Source organism: Megascapheus bottae, chromosome 4 (assembly GCF_031878675.1).
Source record: "Megascapheus bottae isolate mThoBot1 chromosome 4, mThoBot2.hap1, whole genome shotgun sequence".
In the NCBI taxonomy this organism is placed as follows: Eukaryota; Metazoa; Chordata; class Mammalia; order Rodentia; family Geomyidae; genus Megascapheus; species Megascapheus bottae.
The window spans coordinates 57,064,366-57,086,136 of record NC_143512.1 but is presented as its reverse complement, the minus strand read 5'-3'; the positions used below and the strand labels follow the sequence as shown (position 1 = coordinate 57,086,136).

At 35.4% G+C, this 21,771-nt stretch overlaps 1 protein-coding gene across 1 annotated transcript in view; it reads left to right on the top strand.

Annotated features, from left to right (window-relative positions):
- The window catches only part of Itga1 (integrin subunit alpha 1), a 132,491-nt gene that overhangs the window by 75,142 nt on the left and 35,578 nt on the right, over positions 1 to 21,771 (top strand). Inside the window, exons 7-11 of the mRNA XM_090331957.1 lie at positions 5,720 to 5,868; positions 10,070 to 10,220; positions 14,427 to 14,592; positions 18,706 to 18,779; positions 19,405 to 19,549. Coding sequence (XP_090188083.1) covers positions 5,720 to 5,868; positions 10,070 to 10,220; positions 14,427 to 14,592; positions 18,706 to 18,779; positions 19,405 to 19,549 — 685 coding nt within the window. The remainder of the gene's footprint in view (positions 1 to 5,719; positions 5,869 to 10,069; positions 10,221 to 14,426; positions 14,593 to 18,705; positions 18,780 to 19,404; positions 19,550 to 21,771) is intronic.

Genomic DNA, 21,771 nt, shown 5'->3' with positions numbered 1-21,771 from the left:
TATATGTGGTACCGAGGAATCGAATCCAGGGTTTTGTGCATACTAGGCAAGCACTCTACCACTAGGCCACACTCCCAGCCCCATCCTTTCTTTTTTTTTCTTTCTTGTCAATCATGGGGCTTGAACTCTGGGCCAGGCATTGTCCCTGAGCTCTTCAGCTCAAGGCTACCACTCTACCTCTGGAGCCACAGCATCACTACCAGTTTTCTAGTGGTTCAAAATACTTAATAGTAACTTTAAAAACATGTCTTTCTCAAATTCTCATTGTTAATTCAGACATTAAAGACTTAAATATGGCTCCCTGTAATTCTGAGCTGTCTTAATCTCTACGTTTCTCCCTTTCTCTCTGACTCCAAAATGGATGTAGCCATTTGAGTGATTCATTCACTTTTTTGTCTTTTTTTGCCAGTCCTAGAGCTTGAACTCAGGACCTGATCACTGTCCTTGGGCTTTCTTAAGGCTAGAGCTCTACCACTTGAGCCACAGCACCACATTCGACTTTTTCTATGTATGTGTACAAACGAATCGAACTCGGGTCTTTATGCATGTGAGGCAAGCACTTTACCACTAGGCAAAACTCCCGGCCTGATTCATTCACTTTTAATTCAACAGATATTTCTGAATTATCTGATTCATCAATTGTTATGAAAGATCTCATAGGCAATAAAAAGTCACTTTTTCCTATCTAAAACTTAGAAATGAGACAAAAATCATATATTTTAATAAATACAAATACAGTGCATTGTGTCCAACAAAGGTGAAGAAATCAAGTTGCTAACTCATACTATTGTAGAGCAGTTCTCCTCTAAATGAGAATAAAATATACCATGTTTTTATTGTGAATCAATGAATGATACACAATGCATATTGTCATATTAATGGCATAGTTTATATCATATTAATGACATAGTTTAAGGAATTTTGTCATACATTTGGGGAGAGAATCAAGGGCAAATGCTTCCATATGGGGACTGTATCATAGAACTTTGGTGTTTTCAAGTAGACAGAAGAAAGATGCAGGCAGAGATGAGGAAAAGGTGTGGTGCTGTAAAGACACATATTTGATCTTATTTTATTCATTGTTTTTCAAAGTTATTTGACCATGGAGTTCTTTTTTTCAAAATGCCTATTAAGGTCCAAAGGGATGGTAGAATTCCCTGGAGTAAAAGGAGTTTTGGAGGTTTTTTTTTTTTCTGAAGAGTTATAAATCTTATATTTAAGTGGAAGGTTCTAAGAAGTATTACAAGTGAAACAAAATATATGTCCTTTCCAATATTTGTAAAAAAAAAAAAAACAACCTGTTCCTTCCATTTGTGTCCCCTTTGCATGACAGTCCGCGGTTAGATAGACTATTCTGTACTATTGCTGGTACATAGTTATACTTCTGCCATTCTCCCTTAAAGAAAATCTAACTTCAACATAGTTGCTTTCTTCAGCTGCTATCTTTTCTGATTTCTTTTTCCATTTAGAAGAATTGCCAGAGGTTTTCTATGTATATCACTTATCACCAGCTCTATAATATATATGATATATATATAATACATTTAACTTTTATACTCTGGGCTTTGTAACATTCCAATGCAATTGACTACTGTAATTGGTTGCTTTATATTCTAATTCTGTCCTTTATCATCTTAACATATTGCTGGTACAAGATGACTTTGACTTCCTCCAAAAATATTTTCATAAACTGTCACCTGTTCTTTTTCTGGCCATCTCATTCAGAAAGATAATTCTTCCTTCCTCTGTGAGGTTTTTCAATGTGACACTGTGAAAATATACTTAGATTGTCTCTTCTCCTATCCCATTGTCATGTATCTTCATCAGTTGGTTTACTTCTACCTTTAATTCTCATACTGATTTGATTCCACATGAAGTCTATAAAAGTCAGTTTCATCGGCCTTAAATTATAACAGGGGACTTAAACTATGTTTATTAAGCTAGTTCTCACTAATACTTAGTACAGGATAACACATGTATGTGTCTGTGTGTGTATAAATATTGTGGCTGTTGTTATTTAACTCCTTTCCGGTACTAAAATTTAATAAATCATTTCTGTTTCTGAGAAGGATTCATGACAAATCTTAGTTTGTCTGGTTTCTAAGGAAACGTGCAGCCAGGCATACACTGAATGTCATTCCCCTGAGATTTGCTTTTCCATTACCCACTCCTCTCATTTCCCACACTTCTTTGTATTATTCTCTTTCTGTTTATCATCATTTTTCTGCTATCTCAGCTTTCCACTGGCCTGTGTGAAATGGTACAGTCATCAAGTGGGAATGTCTGAGGGTCAACTTAGCAAAGCAAGGCGATACTAGGGATAAAAGAACATCATCAGCCATGACATAGTCCATGTTCTTTACCCCTGCTTGCCCCTTTAGAACTTGAATTGCAGTTGCAGAGATAAAGCGTGAAGAACAGTTGAGAAGAATGCAGACTGCACACACGTTTGCTTCTAAGCTCTAAAAAGGGGAAGGGCAATGTCAATATGGATTATGTTAGTGACTGACAGGGGTGGGAGTTTGGGCAGCATGTAGAAAAAGAATTGTTCCTAATAGGCTTTTCATTTCCTGCTCTCAGGCAATGCTTAAGGAGAAGCTGAGGGATAGAAAGGAAGAAAAGACGCTGGAAGCTGACCTTGAAACCTTTAGTGCAAAACAGTATAGAAGTTCAAGGGCAGACATCTGAAATGTCAGGTAGAATAATTAGAAGCAAATTAAAGATAAGAGATGGATAGGCAGATAGATAGATAGATAGATAGATAGATAGATAGATAGATAGATAGATAGATAGAGATAAATATGCTATGACTTAAAAGTTTTTAGTTTTTTTACTCTTCCTAGTGTGATAATAATTTATCCAGATAATTTAATAGTTTATAGAAGGTTCTATAACGATATATAAAGTATTAGCCCATGTCTGTCACAAAATACTTTCCTGTACAATTAAAAGTCTCTCCAGTGTGCTACCGCACTTGAAAATCCTGACCAGTTTTAAAAGGATACAGTCTATAAATCATGCATCATTCATTCAGCAACAGTGTGTCACAGAACACACCAAGGAGGTAGTTGACTTTAACTAAGGTGAAAAGTGAGCCAAGTGAGTTAATGGAGTGAAAAAAATGGCTAAAAGAGTTAAGTAAATGATTATAGTGATTGGGCCATGGAATGTAAGCTAAGTGCCAACAAAAGCATAAATATTAATGAATTTATTGGCTATCTTGAGGTCTCAGTGTAGTTAAGAAATTCATGAATTGGATGTAATAGGTAAGTGAACAAAAGTTAATGATCAGATCCAAGTGGAGAACAAATGAAATTGCAATTGAATGAAGCTCTCCAGATGACAAGATCAAGGACAAGATTTGGGGAATAGGGAACATAGAATTAGAGGAAAGGATACTGCAGGTGAGCTGGACAAAGAAATGAGAGGTGAGGCTACTCAATAGTTTAGCCAAGGAGGGGCTGGCATTTGCCCAGATACTGACAGGAGTAGAAGTGAAAATTTTCAAAATTCTTTAGACTCCAGCCCAATCAAATGGAAACATGGAGACATGAAAAACAAAATAAACTCTATAAGCTGTTCTGAATGGATGAACAATTAACTTCTACTGCTGTATTTATTTACTTTGATACCTAGAATTAAGCAGGACAACTATGGAAGTTAACAAAGTCACAAGGAAAAGTCTCTTGTTCCCTATCCAGGAGCTCATTTGGCTCGCCTCATCCTCTATGGCCATATGATATGCACATAGCTTTTGAGGAGCTGTTGTACTCCTCTGCTTTGAAAATCCTACACACACACTAATTGTTACAAATGAGGGAAACCATGGAGTCTATGTTTCTTTGGATCTGGCTTACTTCACTTAATATGATTTTTACCAAGTCTTTCCACTTCCTTATGAATGGGATAATGGTATCCTTTAAAATAGCAGCATGAAATTCCATTGTGTATATATACCACATCTAATTGATCCATTCATCCACTGAGTGGCATTTGGGTTGGTTCCATATCTTAGCTATGGTAAATATTGCTGCAACGAACATGGTATACTGTTAAGTTTTTAATGTACTGTGTGTAATTATTTCTTTACTCATTTTTCCTGTTTGTGGTTTTCTTTCTTTTTCTTTTTCTCCTTAGTATTTATCCCTTGCTGTTGTTGTATCTGACTTTGTATATACATTTTTTAAAATTTAAATCAGAGCAGAGAAGGGGACAAACACAAAGGGAGGAAGACAAAGGACAAAGGGTGAAACAGTGTAACAGGAATATTCACAGGACAGTATGTTGGAAATTAACTTTTACAACTTGGGAGAGGGTGAGGTGAGGGAAGGTGGAAGAAAAACACAGGAAGGGGTAACAGTGTTCAAGAAGTAAGACACTCACTATCTTATGAATGTAACTGTAACCCTTCTATACATCACCCTGACAAAATAATTTAAAAAAGAAGCAATAAAGGCAGTTCATTTTAAATATGGTGAACATTTATATATCTGAAGACAATGTGACACTTGCTTAGGTTCTTTTCCAGAATTAGTCAGTGGTTTCCAGGATTACCAATGCAAAACTGTATTGAGATTAGAGAAAATAATTAAATTTCTGCAAAGGCTGATAAATATGTCTATCACATTCAATTAATTATAATTCAAGAAAATGATTTAAAGTAATAGATATTTCCTCATCTGTTTTTTTGAAATACTTCGTGTAATTAGTTGGTTATATCCTATCGTACTACCAACAGGGTTTTGATTATCTTGTTCCAAATTCAATAAAACAGTCTTAGGACAGATAGTGAACAATAGTGACAAACAGATCCTTTCTTAGACAAAGAGGACTAAAAAGACATGGAATAACCAATTTTCCTGCTTATTCAGATTATACATACCTCATCTTACCATCACATATATTTTTAATTCTTTATCTTATAATTTAGTTGAAGTTTTAAAGGCAAATACACATATTCAATTTCCTTTAAAAATATTATCTATTTATTTATGTGTTTATTGCATAACTTAATGTATCATTGTATCTTTGTTTATTAGCAGAAGCTGGCAGGGAAAGTGACTAAACTATGGAGGAATTAAAAGGGGCACCGGATTTTTGTTGACAAGCGGTAGAGAATTAAATTAGTCCTGGAATATTATATGACTTATATAGACCCTTTTCTACTTCTGCTCTATGGAGCAAACTTTTTAAACTCAGGCTCCTTATTTACAAAATGTGATCATTTGGTTACTGAAATTCCAATCATAAAACATTTATTTAGCCAGCCCTAGGGCTTGAACTCAGGGCCTGAGCAATGTACTTGGGCTTTCTCAAAGCTAGAGCTCTAACACTTAAGCTACAGCACCACTTCCAGCTGTTTCTATGTATGTGGTACCAAGGAATCGAACCTGGGTCTTCCTACAAGCTAGACAAGCACTCTACCACTAGGCCAAACTTCTGACCCCAATCATAAAATATTTTTAAGCCTACCAGTATTCATCTGTAAAAATTATTGACTGGATAGATAACCCAAACATTGAGAAGTTTAATAATATCAGTTTTATTTTTGGTTTTTAGATATTATCCTCATTAAGGTAGAAAGACCTGTATACTGGTGGATTTATAAAGTCACCTAAAAAACTAAACTGTAGCGTATCTGAACTACACATTTAAACTCAAGAAAAATTAAACAGAAAATCTTGCTACATATGTAACTCACCTTGGCTTGGTGTTTCAGGTTGGAATTGTGCAGTATGGAGAAAATGTAACCCATGAGTTCAACCTCAATAAGTATTCATCTACAGAAGAAGTACTTGTGGCAGCAAAAAAGATCATCCGGAGAGGTGGCCTTCAAACTATGACAGCCCTGGGAATAGAGACAGCAAGGTATAGGAACAAAAAAGCAAAGAAACGTAAAAGATTATGAGAAAGAACTATACATATTCTGGCCCATTGGAAATTGATTGAACATTTGTTTTGGCAATGTTTCACATTGGCTTATTTAAAATTAGATTCAGAAAATTTGCTACTAGAAAATCAAGTTATCCTGCAATAAAAACTCACCACCCTTCTGTTTCCCTGTGATTACAAAGGTCTAACTTACAGAAAATCAATTTTAAAATTAACTGTAGTTTATTTTGTCATGTTATTGGGATTATAAAGACCTAGTTAATTTTTTATTTCATCTATTCTTTTTTATTTCTTTTTTGCATTTATTCTTATTTTCAGCTTCTAGAAGTTTCAATCTAAAGTAATGAATTAAAATAAAATTTAGTCCTATCTACTCAATATTTATGTTTATACAATGTATATGTATACAGATATATTAATATAATTGTATATTTTAGTACTTGAATTAGTATCATTGAAGCTCTCAGATATGTTTATTTGAAAATTTTTCAGTGAAAAGTATGAGAGAAATACAAATAATTTCCTAATTTATAATGCTTTGTTTCCTTCTTTACTTTTTTTCATGTCTCTTTTGTTCACAACACTTCCTTCTTCCTCTCTGGTGATTCACATGGAGAAGGCATAGTCCACTCTGTGATTTCATTTTGGTGTGCAAGAACCTACAAACTGTTCCCTGTTAAAAATGCAGAACATTTTATTTCATGTATTTTCTTCAGTCTCATCCAGTTCTTATCTCTGTTTCTTCCCATGTGGTTATTAAAAGTAACAAACTCCAGGCAACTCAATTCACAAAAAAGTCTAAAATGTACTTTGTCTCAAGAATCATTCTGTTAACTGTCTTTAGCTTCTGGACTTTTACTTGGTTTTGAATTACCCATGGTCTTATCTCACCTGCCTAATAAATCAATGCTTTAAGAAGACTAACATGATTCACACATATAAACATCACAAGGAAGGGGCTAGATATGCAAGTGCGTAAAATTTCATAGGCAGTTTTAGACTCATTAATGTTTGAAAAGTATGTGGTTCTGGTTATACAGGACTCAAGGTGAAATTTTAAAAAATCAGATGGGATGATTTTACAGGTACCTATCTGTACAATCAGCAATTTATATGCATGGAGAACACATATGTGTATGTATACTGAATGTATCCTGTTCCATCACTGATGGTGACAACTAATTTCAAATGAATCAAAGTGTTTTTTGAATGCCCTAAGCCTATGAGTTTGAATTTTATACAACTTACAAACAAATATTCATTCATCTTTGAAAACTAACTGAAGAAATATTCTACCTCCCCTTGCTCCTGTAAAAAAAAATGCCACTGTAACAAATATATCCCTAAATGGATTTTGTTACATGCTTCCAACATGGTTTATAACAGTAGGGCAAATTTTACTGTGCTTTGAATGTATACATAGATTCTGTGGTGGTATTGCAGTAAGAGTAATTTTACTCATACATTAGATTTTTTTTATAAGTAAGTTTATTTTAAATTATTTTTTTACTCCTTTTAGGTTGCAAATAACACTCTTCATTGCTTAAAAACCATTATCTGAGCCAGATCCCAGTGGCTCATGCCCGTAATCCTAGTTACTCTGGAGGATGAAATCTGACAATCACAGTTCAAAGTCAATCTGTGAGGGAAAGTCCATGAGGCACTAATATCCAATTAGCCAGCATAAAGCTGGAAGCTGTAGTTGAAGTGGGTATAGCCCAACCTAGAGCCAAAAAGCTAAGAGACAGTGCCAGGCTGGGAATAAAGGAGAGAAAGAGAGAAGGAAGGAAGGAAGGAAGAGGTGAGGGAAAGAGGGAAAAAGACAGAAACAGAGAAAGAAAGGAAGGTAGGAAGGAAATAACATTGGAAAACATACCATTATCTTCATTTGTCACTAATTCACCCTCATTTCAGTTCACTTTTTTTCATTTTTTCTTTTTTATAATCCCAAACTTCATTCTTGCCAATATGATTGTGGTATTTTCCCCTAAGGCATGGATCCTCTTGTCCCAAAGAAAGAGATCCTCCTGGAATATTTTAATTTTTAAAAGCAATAGAGAAGGATTATAATTTCAGGAAAGGACATTGAATACTGGTGTTTTCAAAAGCAAAAACAATTCATTAAGGAATACATTTGAAACAGAAAGGGTTCACTTGGAAGTTCTGCCATTGGCTACTCTTCTATTATATAAAGTCAGCCCTGGTTTCAGAACAAGCAGTTTTTCTTCAAGAAAAATCTTTTAATCATCTTCTTCAGCTGATATTCATTTAGCTCATTTATGACCTTGATCTTGAAAAAAAGAGCTTTGGGTGATCCTCTATGAAATTAGAATTGCAGAAAGTGTTGAACCACATACGATATCCATGTCCAAACTTCTTTGAAAACCTAGCCTGTGGCATCTATTTTCACCTTTGTTTATGTTTTAAAAAAGAAACTCTATGTTTATAATATGTTAAAGGAAAATTATTCATATGCTTTTTGAAAATTGTAGGACAGCCAGATTTCAAGAAGCACTGCAATTAAGAGTGTTGCAGTGGGGAAGAGAGATTGGCTCTACTTTTAATACAAGGAAAAATGGTGACTTACAGATGTGAGAAAGATGGGGAGTAAGCTAGTGGAAAATTACTGAAATGGGAATCTAGAAGAGGGGGCTGCTTGCTAGACTGGTTGAACATAGTTCTTGCTGAAGGGGTGAATGACAGGAAAAGTCCTGTCATATCCTCAAAAGTAAATGAGCCCATTCTGACACCAGATGTGTTAGTCCATGCCCATGTTGGCCAATTTTCTGATATCAACTACAGTTTCCTTAAATTTATTTTATTCTGGCACCAACCATAGTTAATGTAGATTCTCTAAATAATGAGTTCTGTTCCATAAGACCATTCACCCTTCAATAACCTGGACACTCTCTGAACCTTGTAGTTCAGGGATTTTTGTGGAAGTTTCATTATATAAGCCTAACTTATTATTAACTCAGTCTCCTCTTCCTGAAGAATGGGAGCAGGAACTGTAAGTTCCAAACTCTAATCACAGTGATCAGCCCCAATCTAGTTCTTCAGAAAGAATCATCTGACTAGAACAAAGAGATGTTCCTGGTACCCAGGAATTCTGAAGGATTGGGAGCTATGTGTCAAGAACAAAGAGCAGAAACTAGATATTTGTCTTTAATTAAAAAAAAAGTTGGGCAGATTAAATTTAATCAAATTTATTGAGCAAAGAATAACATGGATTAGGTAGCCTTCAGAATCAAAAGACAACAGAGATCTCTACTTTAGCAAAATGAGCTAAAACTAGATTAAGTAGACCAAGTCAGAGCTAACTTAGAAGTCTAATCACTATTTCAGGCCTAATTAAAATGTGCTTCTCTCTTCCCAGATATCAGAGACAAAATAAGTTAGCTAAAAAGAAGCCAAGTTTTTGTGTCTATCTGTCTGAATGCATCTTCTGGTGTCTTTCTGTATAGGATTTGTAGAACAAATAAATATTGTTCATTTCTCCTATTGACTTTTTCTTTAAGCCCTTGTTTGGTTAATTTAGAATTCCTTCTTTTGTAATTAGGTTGTAGCATTTTCCCTCTTTCTTCATTCCATCTCTTCCAATACCTCCTTCAGCAATCAATGGCCTAAAACCTGGCTCAGGACCAGTCCCTTCTCATCCCCAAATCATCACCATCTGCAGTCCTAACCGGTATATCTCATCCCTCCCCAGACACCAGACACTTCCTTACACTATGTCTGCTCCTCTTTCCTCTTTCTCTCTCAGAACAGAGATTTCAGCACTGCTCAGTGAATGTCAGAGATGTTGGGAAATGAGGTCTCTAGCAGAAACTTTAGCAGGGAATGGTTATGGAAGGAGAAGTCAGGAGAGTATTTACACATGTGACTTCAATAAAGCCAAGGGTTATTCCAGTCACACTTCCCCTTTGCAAAACTTCTAAGAAGAAAATGCTTTTGCCTCTGGTATATGGTCTTAGTAACACCTTGAGATCTACCGCAGAGATGTATCCGAAACTTACCAATGAGAATCATTAGCCTCCTGGCCAAAACAAAGGATATTGAAGCTGAGCTTAGAGGGTAGCACCCAGTGCCTGGAATTGGTATGATTTGGTCGAGGTTTTCACTTTGCCTAGTTTTGAGGTGGACTGGTCAGCCTATGTTTCGTATTGGTTGTTTTCAGGAAGGAGGCATTCACTGAAGCCCGGGGTGCCCGAAGGGGAGTTAAAAAAGTGATGGTGATCGTGACGGATGGGGAGTCCCATGACTCCTATGACCTGAAAAAGGTCATCCAAGACTGTGAGGATGAAAACATCCAACGCTTTTCCATAGCTGTAAGTATCTTGCGCATTCTGACACTTGAAGGCATTAAATATTGTTGTCAGGGATATATTTTATATTCAGACCCCTAATCTGAGCGGATAATGGCTGTGTACCACCTACTTGCACTCCTATGAAAATGAGACATCAGAATGGATCTCAGGATTTCATCTGTTGTCCAAATAAAAGACAACTGTATGGCAGTGCTACTTACTGACACCTGCCTCAAAGCACCTTCAGTTCTGAATGTCTCCTTCAGGCAAATCGTAGCAGAGTTTCAAAGGACTGGGCTTGATATCTTTGAATTGAGTGAAATGGAAGAAATGTACAAGTGTTATTTCAAAACAAAAATCATTTCTCCTTCCTTATAATCATTCAATAAAGGAGGAAACTAAGGAAAGATGATGTACAGGAGTCCTATAGACAGGAAAAGAACGTCCTGTAGTGCTGAGAGGCATGTGTTTCCTCTGGGCCAGTCACTGCTATTCCCCAGCAAATGGGAGCAAAGCTTTTAGTCAAGCAAAGAGGGGGAATAATCAAGAATAAATTCCTTCCAGAAAGAAAGATTTAAAAACCACTTTGCAACCTGCCTGACTAGATGGATGATGCTGCAGAGTCTCACATTAGCATTTGATGGACTAAATGCACATAGTAGTTAATTATGGCTCCCGAACGTTATCTATTTTATGATCAAATAAAAAATTCTGTTGTAGATCATAAATGGTAGCATTTCAAATAGTAATGTCCTTTTCTAACTTTCTATAATTGAAAAACTCTACCTTTCTTAACCAAAATATGATTTTTTTTCATAGCATTCTAAATCTAGCTCAAGAAAATGCATTCCTCAGAAACGACCCAGATTCTGTACTCATAATATCATGCCCTCTTCTTAGTAATAATCTTTTGGCACCTATGTATACATAGGTGCCATATAATTCCTTCATGACCATATAATTCCTACATGACCATATAATTCCTTAATTGTTTAAAAATTGAGGTAATTTTTAATTATATTTTATTGTCAGTATAAGGTATAGAGGGATTACAGTTACATTTGTCAGGTTATGGGTGCATTACTTCTCAAACCTTGATACCCCTTCTCATGTTTTTGTCCCCCTTTTGACCCTCCAGCAAAGAGCAGTTTTTAATTTAGAAAGTATGAAAAATTTAACAAGTTGGCAATAGCATATAGTCACATAGTATGATATAACATGTCCAGATAACATCCCAATCAAGACCACAGCAACTCTGACAATTCAGAAAGTTCCTCATGCTTTCCTTTGTTTTCAGTCCATGGTCTTCATTGTAGCCAGCTGCTGTCACCTACACTCACATACCAGCTTTGTCCGCTATTGAATATTGTCATATAAATGAAATCACACATAGGATATTCTTTTGTGTTTTCTTTTTCAGTCAATACAATTTAGACCTTTCAGATCAGTTATTATAATGAAAGTTTCATAAATACCTTAAGTGAAAAGCCAGGTAATAATCTTCAAGTAAAATCTAAACTTCTTTCTTATTCTAAAATGATGCTTTGACTACCAAAGGAAAATAATTAAAAATATTTAAGTTAATAAAAGGTGGAACTATCCATTCTCCTAATAGAAACAATAGCAGCAACAGCAAAAGTTACTATCAAACACTTGTTTGTTTTCCTTATTGTCAAAGGTAGAATTAGATCAGATCTTCATATTAAACATTTTGTATTTTAAACTTGAAAATTACTTTTAGATTTTTTTCATAAATGCTTTATCTTTAGATGATACAGTAAAGAAAATGAAAAAGCAATCTACTTCTGAGCAAAAGAATGTGTAGTCAGAATATAAAACAGTACTCAAAACTCATTAAAAGAAAAGGATCAACCCATATTTGTTTAAATGAGCAGATAATCAAACAGATTTCAAGCAAAGAAAACAATATTTTGGTAAATAATCGCAAGAAAAACTCTTAACTCCACTAGTCATTAGGAAAACACATAGTAAATAAGATACCACACCAACACATTTGAACAATGGAAAACTAGCAGTAACAAGTGCCAACAGGGATGTAGTGGAATCTCTCAAACATTTACTGCCAGTGTAGTAATATTGAAAAATGGAATAATTACTCTTGGAAATGATTTGGCTTGACTTAGAGTCTGGGTGCTGTCTCTGAACTTTTGTGCTCAAGGCTAATGCTCTGCCACTTGAACCACAGCTCCACTCCTGGGTTTTTGATTTTTTTTGATTTTGGTTTTTGGTAGTTAATTGGAGAAATGAGTCTCATGGGCTTTCTCACCTGAGCTGGCTTCAAACTGTAATCATCAGATTTCAATAATCTGAATAGCTAGAATTACAAACAGAAGCTGGAACCTAGCCTGGGGACTTCTTATGAAGATATGACTGCCATACCACCCATTATTCCCACTTTTAGATCTTTTTTTTAAATGATTTGGTTGTCTTTATTTTGTGCAAATCCAGCCTAAAAACAAAGAAGATATTTTCCTGAAAACTCACAAATGTAGGTTCCCATGTAAATGCATAACTTGATAGAAAAACAGTGTTCGTGCTGACATTTTGTACTTTTATCCCCCTTCTGGTTTTTTTTGACATTTTATTTTATTTTATTTTTAATTGTAATTAGTAAAAGGGTTACATGATATTTGCCAGATAGAAGGTGCATTAATTCACATACATTGATACCCTTTCACATGTCTTGGTACCCATTACTCTCCCCCACACCCCCCCACCCGTCTTGGTTTTCCCCCCTTCCCTATCAAATTTCAAATAACCAAATACAAATAAATTCAATATATCAGATAACAAAGTGAGATACTGTAACAATATGAGATAACCAAGGGACAGCAAAGGAGATGAGAGACAACATAGTACATTAAGGACAACAATCATTCGTTATATGGTTTAAATGCCTTCATAAAGACAGAGGCAAATATTTATAGCAGCTTAAGTTAATCAAATCTTGAAATTCAAATGTTCTTTGTGAACAAATTTTCACATGGAAAGTCCTAATCATCAATAGAAAAACAAGGCAACAGCATACCTAGTTCTCAAATGCATTCTCAAAACAGAGAGACACCAAGGAGGAGGGCTACCATTCCTTAAATATGACCTCATGGGAACAGGAAAACTATGGGAACACAGAACACATAGCTGGCTTCCTCATTGGGCAAAAAGAAGGAATCAGCTGTAGGGAATAAGAAGGAACTTGGGGTATTAGTGGATGTATTCTGTACCTCAATTGTGTCATAACTCATACAGTTATATGCTTAAGAAAAATATCAGTTATGTGTCATTACTTATGATTATGGGAACCCTTCAATACAATATCTAGGTATAGCAAAATTATATTTAAAAAACGGATATTTTTTATCTTAAAAAATATGGTAGATGTAAACCTGTAAAAATGTTCCACACTGTATATAGGTTATAAATGGAAAGTTTTATAATGGAAAATAATAAAATATCATATTTTCCAATACTAAAAAAGAAAATTACATCAGTAAAGTTTAAAAATCTTCTTGGAAATCTAAATAATTATTGTTAACCCAGAATTTGGCTGCCTGCAGTGATACCCCACTGTTCTCCTGCTAGACTGCCAAATTAAATTATGAGTACTGTAGATGCATGATCTATATGAAAATATTACATGCATATGGGAATATATTTACGTATGTATACAAATTATTTATAGATTTATAGAGCCACACATATGGACAAATACATTTATGCATATGTATATATGCACATGCCTATTTATAGCTAATAAGAGTATATGTATATGACTTGCACATTTACATATCTATCACAAACATAATTCACTTTCTGATTTCATATGACAGATGTGATATCACTAGCTGGAATAATGTCAGAAACATTTACACCATGACTTTTGATTTATCAGATTCCAAAGACATGGGTGATAATAAACAGAAACTTGTAAATGCCGAAGAGAAATACACACACACATACACACACACATACACACACACACACACACACACACACTATTTTAAAATACTCCCACACTGATTATAAGATTTATTTAAATCAACATTGATGGAACTGTGTATTCTTAAAGTATATAAAATTTCATCCTGGGAAGGTATCCTACACACTATGGTTTGCTGACAGTTCACTTGATATCCTTATATTTTTTGTCCTTTATCTGTTGATGCACAGAAGTTAAAATGTATACTTGCTGTTTCTGTTGTATCTTAGATTCTTGGCCACTATAACAGAGGAAATTTAAGCACTGAAAAATTTGTGGCAGAAATAAAATCAATTGCAAGTGAACCCACCGAAAAGCATTTCTTCAATGTTTCAGATGAATTGGCCCTTGTCACTATTGTCAAAGCTCTGGGAGAAAGAATATTTGCTCTGGAAGGTATGCCTATTTCTCTTCATCTTGGAAGCTTTCTCTATATTCAAACTCAATACAATGGATTTTTACTATCCATTCCCAGCACATCACTAACACATTTTTACTGTGTACAATAGCCAGCCAGGAACAAGTCCCTTCTATATAAATCTGCCATTAAGCCTGTAGTTTACAAAGAGAGCTGCAAGATGCTCTCTTTCTACAAAGTTGACAGTGTCATTCTGCAAGCCTACCAAAAAAAGACAGTGGTCAAAACAGCTGCACAAGGGGAAAAATGTTTCCATGTGCTTTGCTGTGATACAGGTTTAGAATATGGAACCTCTAGCTCTGGTTTAGTCTTTCCATTTGTTTTTCTGTTCCACTGGGATTGCTCTGAGACTATAGTGATACAATAACTCCTTTGTTCATTAATTGGCTCTGGATTTTGCCTTTTGCACATTGTTACAGATCTTTCTGGAGCCTTGCCTTGGGTATCCTGGCAATGAAACTTCTATATATTATGGTCTGTATTCAGCTGTATTGTCTAAATCGTGTGCTTCGGTATAGATTTTTCTTGGATTATTTTTTTTCCAGTGGTGCTGACTGTTAAAGACGTTGAGTTTGCTATTTCCTCTTCTGCCTCAGATCAGGTCAAGTAACACATTACTTTGTAGCTAGATAATTCTTAATAAAATGTCTTTAGACTTGTACTACTAGACACATTGGCCATTCCTCTTTCAGGTTCTCTTTAAGAGAAAACAACGTGGAATTATTTCCCTCTTATTATGCCCCCGAGCCCAATTCACTCACCTTACAAGGATTCTGTGAAAGACTTTGCTTGTGCATCATATAAATAAACATTTTTTGAAAATCCATCAGTCTCCTTAACAGAATCTGATGATAGCAAACAAAAGGGAAACTGGAAATGAAAGGTTATCTAGAAAATGGTAGAACATTTTGATTGCATTTTAGGAGGCTAGGAAAATATGCAAAACTAAGTAATGGAATACTAAAATTTATAGACAGAAAATTATTTTACACAATGGTTTACAATTCTGTTTTGAGTGATTCATGATAACTAATGTGTTTCTTATAATCCTATGCACAGCTACATATGCATATAAAACAAAAATCAAGTTTTGCAAAATAAATCATGATTTACAATGCAGGGTGATAGGGCTTTTTTAACCTTTTCTCTTTTGCTGTGTTTTCCTTTAATGGAAAAAATTCTGGATATTTTCAGCCCATAGATTTCATGTGTAAGTCAGAATCCATACTTGGAAATTCAGATGACAGAGGATGAGAGTACAGCCAGCATGAATTGCTCTGCCTCCTTTTTGCCCTGGCTCATTTCTCTCTGTGCCTCCAGAAGCAAAGCATTTGAACATTTTGTCAGTCTGAAGTTGTAGCTCATTCTGAAGAGTGTGTCTGTCTTGTACACTGAGTACGGCCATTTCCACATGGCTTTAGTCTCGTCTTTGTGGTGTCTTTAACCAATAAGCAACCAGGACATGGTCTTATCTGGCTTTAAGAAAAACATACAGGGCCAGGAGTTTTGCCTAGTGGTAGAGTGCTTGCCTAGCATGCAGAAGACCGGGGTTTGATTCCTCAGTACCACGTACTAGAAAAAAGCCGGAAGTGCTGCTGAGGCTCAAGACTAGAGCTCCAGCCTTGAAAAAGTCCAAGGATGGTGCTCAGGCCCTGAGCTCAAGCCCAGAATGACAAAAGAAAAGAAAAGAAAGGAAAAGCATCAAAGTCTTCAGAGTTATTCTGCACTTTTAATTTTGGTACTATAGGCTGAGAAACAATCTATAAAGATAATTCCATGTGGCTATTAAATCCAAACAGTACAAGAGCGAGGACTCAATATTTGCATTCTCAATGCTACGGACATGGTATTAGAAATATAAACACAACTACATAGACATAAAAACTTATGACTCTATAGACATAATGTTTTATTACATAGATTAATATGTATCTATGACATGTAAACCCTCAGCCTAATTTTAATTATGTTCTAAAATCTAAGTGCAGTGATTGTATATAGAGATTCCCTTCTTGAATACTTGTTTGTTAAGCACGTCATTTGAAGTATGACGTAAAAATCAATGTTAATAAATTCTTTAAATAAAAATAGATAATTTCAAAAATTACTCAGGTGCATTAGTTATATAATAAATATTATTTCAAAAATATTCCTTTAAGCAAGCAAATAAATATAGCCTAAAACTGGAAGAGATGAAACCTATATCACCCAAAGTGGAGGGGGCTGAAATTGTTGAGATGATGTTTTAATTACTAGAGCACAGGCTGGTGGTGTTCCACTGAAGCTTTTATGTTACAAATTGAAACTGCCCCTGTGCTATTGGCTTCTGACTGTAATCGTAGCTATGAGAAGGCTTAGATCTAAGAACCACAGTTGGAAGCCAATCTGGGCAAACAAATCAGTAACACTAGCATATCTAATTATCACCAGTAAGGTCAGAACTAGTGGTTTAAGTACTAAAGGGCCATCTTTAAGTGAAAAGCAGCTTAGCAAGAACCTGAAGCCCTAAGTCCAAGCTCCAATACTGGCTCATTAAAACAAATGTTTCACGAGGACCTCCACTTATTAAAGATGCCTCTTCTTGCTTTTGTGTGGCACTTACTATAAGGCTAACCAAAAGCAGTACTTTGAGCAGATTTTTTTTCTTATTGTTTTCACAATGAGATCATAAATTGCTTTTATCCTTGTTACTTGGAAAATCTCTTCCTGTCAGCGTTTATCTCTAGATGGTAAATAGCTGCAATTAAGTCTTGCTGGCCAAAGACAGCGCCACTTAGTGAGGCAAGCACAACAAGAACTTTAACAAAACCAAAAACTGGCCCTGTGTCCCTTTCCTATACAGCACTGGGAAATCCTCTGATCTGGCTAGCCAGGAAGTGTGGATTAGAGTTGCAAGCTCACCCTCATGGAGAGTACTGGATTTGGCTGGAACTAAGAAGCTTAGAGCTATATGATAGGCAAGCCTTACCACAAGGCCAGTATGAAAGCAAAAATCACTTAGCGTCTTTCTCCTATTTCTCAGTGTATCACAATGGCACAGAATGGCAGACAACAGGCACTGTAAACACTCAGCTTTTTGCTGTTGCATTCATGCCGTTGGCCTTCCAAAGATAAATGGAAAACAGCTTAAAGCATAATGTATGTAAAATATGTGTTTAAGCACAGAGGGCAATTCATAGATGAGATTAACATTATATATTTGCTTTTATATTGATTGCTTCATTTAATCAAGTTCTGTGAAAAAGCTTAACTATGCTTAACTATGTGCTTAACTATGAATGTGACGGTTCTGGTGCCTCAATAGAAGAGCAGGCTGGCTTTTTCTTTTTTTTTTTTCAGGCTGGCTTTTTCTTTTATGTCGTGTGTTGTTTTAAACTTATTTTTAAGGCCAAATAAATCAGTACCTCCCTACTGGGAAGCGTGTAAACCAACATTCTCTGAGTTCCCTCATGACCTTGTGGCTTTGGGTCTGTGAATATTTTGAGAATAATTGTGAGTACTTCTACAAATGCTCTGGAGTGTCTCTTTATCTTAGTAAAGAGTTTCAAAACGAGTCCAATATCCTAAAAAAAAAAGCCCTGTGAAAAAACATCGTCCAGATTTGGAACAGATATCCAGCAAAGGCAAGCTGCACCCCATCCTTAAATCCTTTCTCAAGCAAGGCAATTCCGAGAGGATCTGTGGCTGAGATAAGAGTAGGAATTCTCTTTGAATATATTAATGAATTTTCTTTTCAGCCCTCTAAAGTTTAAGCCAGTTTTAACCCAGACTTGATTCCTAGATATAAAGATAAGACAGATATTTTCTACTATGCTAACTCTCACCACTTGGGCCCAAAGCACCAGAGGATCCAGAGTATAGAAGACATGACAGTGGAAACAAGAGCAAGACTCTGAGACATGAGCCTTTTCACTCCTTTTTTTCTTTCCTCTACTCAGCCCTACATAAGACTTGGGGACTGAGAAAGCTATACTGAGAGTTCTCTGAGATATTCCAATATCTGGTTGATAAGAGCTATCTTTATCCTGCAGCTTTGCAGTGTACTAAAAGACATTATTAGTTGATTACAGTGATCTTTTCCTGTGTTGTAGCCACAGCTGACCAGTCAGCAGCGTCTTTCGAAATGGAAATGTCTCAGACTGGCTTCAGTGCTCATTATTCACAGGTATGAGGCTCAATCAGTAAAAGACAAAATACCTTTGGCAGTGTTACAAGGGTAATTTGCACTTCATAGTGTGAGCAGTTATGTGAGTCATGATGATATTTCCAGTAAGTAGAAAAGTTGGCATTACATAAGCTTCATACCAGCAAAAATTATCTCACTTCCCCTACTGTACTTTACAAATAATTGTGAATCAGACAATCAGAAATCTGTTTTCCATGATTGTATGTATGGCTACATGAAACAATTTATTTGCTAAAGGTGTGGAATCTAGGTTTTTCACTATGTCAAGTATTCAAAGTTCTTGCTGTAAAATCTTTGACATCTAAGACAAGACTTCTTAATACTGAAAAGAAAGCACAAAAACAATAACAGAAATGGTGTCATTTATAATTGGTAGAAAAGCCATCAACAAATTGTGTAAAGGAATATTGATATTTCAATGTAACTTCAGACAAGTTTGTAAGAATACCTGTTTCCTCATCTATACAATGACATCTAGCCCAGAATGTTTTTGGAAGGATAATACGAGTCACTTTATAGAAACCACTAGTGTGGTTTATGTAAACCACTGTTTGCTCTTTCCATTTTTTTTAAAATATCATTGTTCTGTGCATTTGCCTGTAAGGACTGGGTGATGCTTGGAGCCGTGGGAGCCTATGACTGGAATGGAACAGTTGTCATGCAGAAAGTCAATCAAATTATAGTCCCTCAAAACACAACCTTTCAAGTCGAGTCTGCCAAACAAAATGAACCTCTTGCTTCCTATTTAGGTAAGGTTTGAGAGTTTTGAATGTGTTACTTTTAAAAAATTATATTTAATGTTCCTTATTATATTTTGATAGGTTTATACCACATAGTAATATTGTGAAGATTTAGGTCTTGTAAAGGACTCCTAAAAGAGTTGAATAGCCCAGTGAGTGAAAGGCCCATGACCTGAAGGCTACCCTTTCTCAGTTAGGACAGCCAGTGCAGAAAATGTTTTCACTTTATCAGGTGTCACTGAACCCCAGACTTCCACATCCTCTTAGATAACGTTTATCCTTAAAGTTTCTCTCAGCTTAAATTCAGTGATAGAATGCTATCATGTTTTGTGAAATCTTGCCAGGAATTAGACTGAATGTGTCAGATGCCAGCTAATTCAGTATTTATCAGGCTGCATGTCTTCAAAATATTCAGAAGATTGTGATATAAAACAGAGATATAACGCAAAGTGCATATCAAGACTTAGCATTAAGAGAGATGTCAGAGAACACAAATGACCATCTAAGTTCTAAAATAAGAAGATAAAGAACAGAACAATCAAGTCCTAGGCCTGAGGTCAGTCTAGTTCTACTGATTCTTATGCCAGTGTCCACTTTACCACCAAAACACCCAATTCTGAATTGACCAGGAAAGCCCCCCATGAACACTGATTGTTTGCAGTGTGTCCATTGAGTCACTAATCAAGAATGACAATATGAGTAAGGCAGATCAATACCTGCAAATTGTTCTGGGTGAGAAATAATGATAAAATAAGCAATTACTCTTGCTATGCTACACAGGAAGAAGGGAAAATTAGATTCTATGATGGAATCTATGATGGATTCTATCTTGGAATCAAGAACCACTTTCACCTGAGGCTTTTTTTGTATCCCAGATAGAAGAATTATGTAACATTTTTGTTCATATATAATTGATGCCCTATAAACTGTCTATGGAGGTTATAAACTGTATATGGGGGTTACTTGACACTGTGTTTGGCCATGCCATAAAAGAGCTTGGACCACATTGATCCAGAAATTCCACGCCTCAGAATCTAATAAAACAAATCCAGTATTGATGCCAATGATATCTGTGGTATTGAAGGAAATACCATTATCCGAAATGTCCAAAGGATGGGGAGTAAATCCACTTAATGAAACAATACACCCATCAAAGTACAAGTGATAAAGCTATTCATGCTGTAAGTCTTTAATTGGTTACAGTTCCATCTGTGTAATTAAAGATGGCTGTGGGTTACAGATTTGTGTTGATTTTCTGGCGGCTCCTATGGTTTCAGACAAGTTACTACATCTGGCAAAGCTCCAATTTGCCTATTTCTAAAAATGTAATAATTACATTGCATATAATTTGGGTTGTCACGATTATTAAATTAAATAATTACCACAAGGTACTTAGCATTATTCCTGGAAAGCAATAAATAGTTGTAGCCTGTTGTTTTCATGCTATATTCTTTTTTATTGTTGGGATAATGTATATAGGGGTTATAGTAACTATGTTCCTTGGGTCTGGCTTACTTCACTTGTTATATTCCTTTGGTACTGTACAAAACAACCTCTCAACAATTTCTATTTCCTAATACCTGGACTCATGTTACGCTTATATCTGTGATAAAGTTAAAGATCTTGAGATCAAAAGATTGCCCTGGGATATCTGGCATGGTCCAATATGATCAAGTATCCTTAAAAGTCCCAGAGAACTTTTCTGAAGGAGATATAACTATGGGAAACTGGTTAGAGAGATACAATGCCACTTGCTTTGAAAACCAAGAAAGGACCAGAGTCCATGGTCTATGGAAGCAAATATGAAAGGTAGAGTAGCATATTTTCCATAGGCTCTGTTCATGGTTTTAGTCCAGGGAGAACTATGTCAGACTTTTCACTTACAGAGTTGTAAGACAATGTACTTATTGACATAAAAAAAAAACCCACCAAGTTTGGTGTATTGTGTTGCAGCAGCAATAGAAAACAAATACAGATGAATTATGCATTATAATTATAGTACTGCTACTACTAAGTGTTAAATATTTAGAAACTTTAAATGTATCACATGAAGTCCCTAAATGTGTGACATGGTCATAACTTCTATAAAATTCATATATTTTAATTATGAATTTGATCCTGAAGTGCTTTAGGTGTTCTGCATTATATTTGATTAAATTCCTTAAAGACAAAAACTCTTAGAATCCTCAAGCTTATAGCTCACAGAGCTTCAGTTCCTGGTTAGTTAAAAC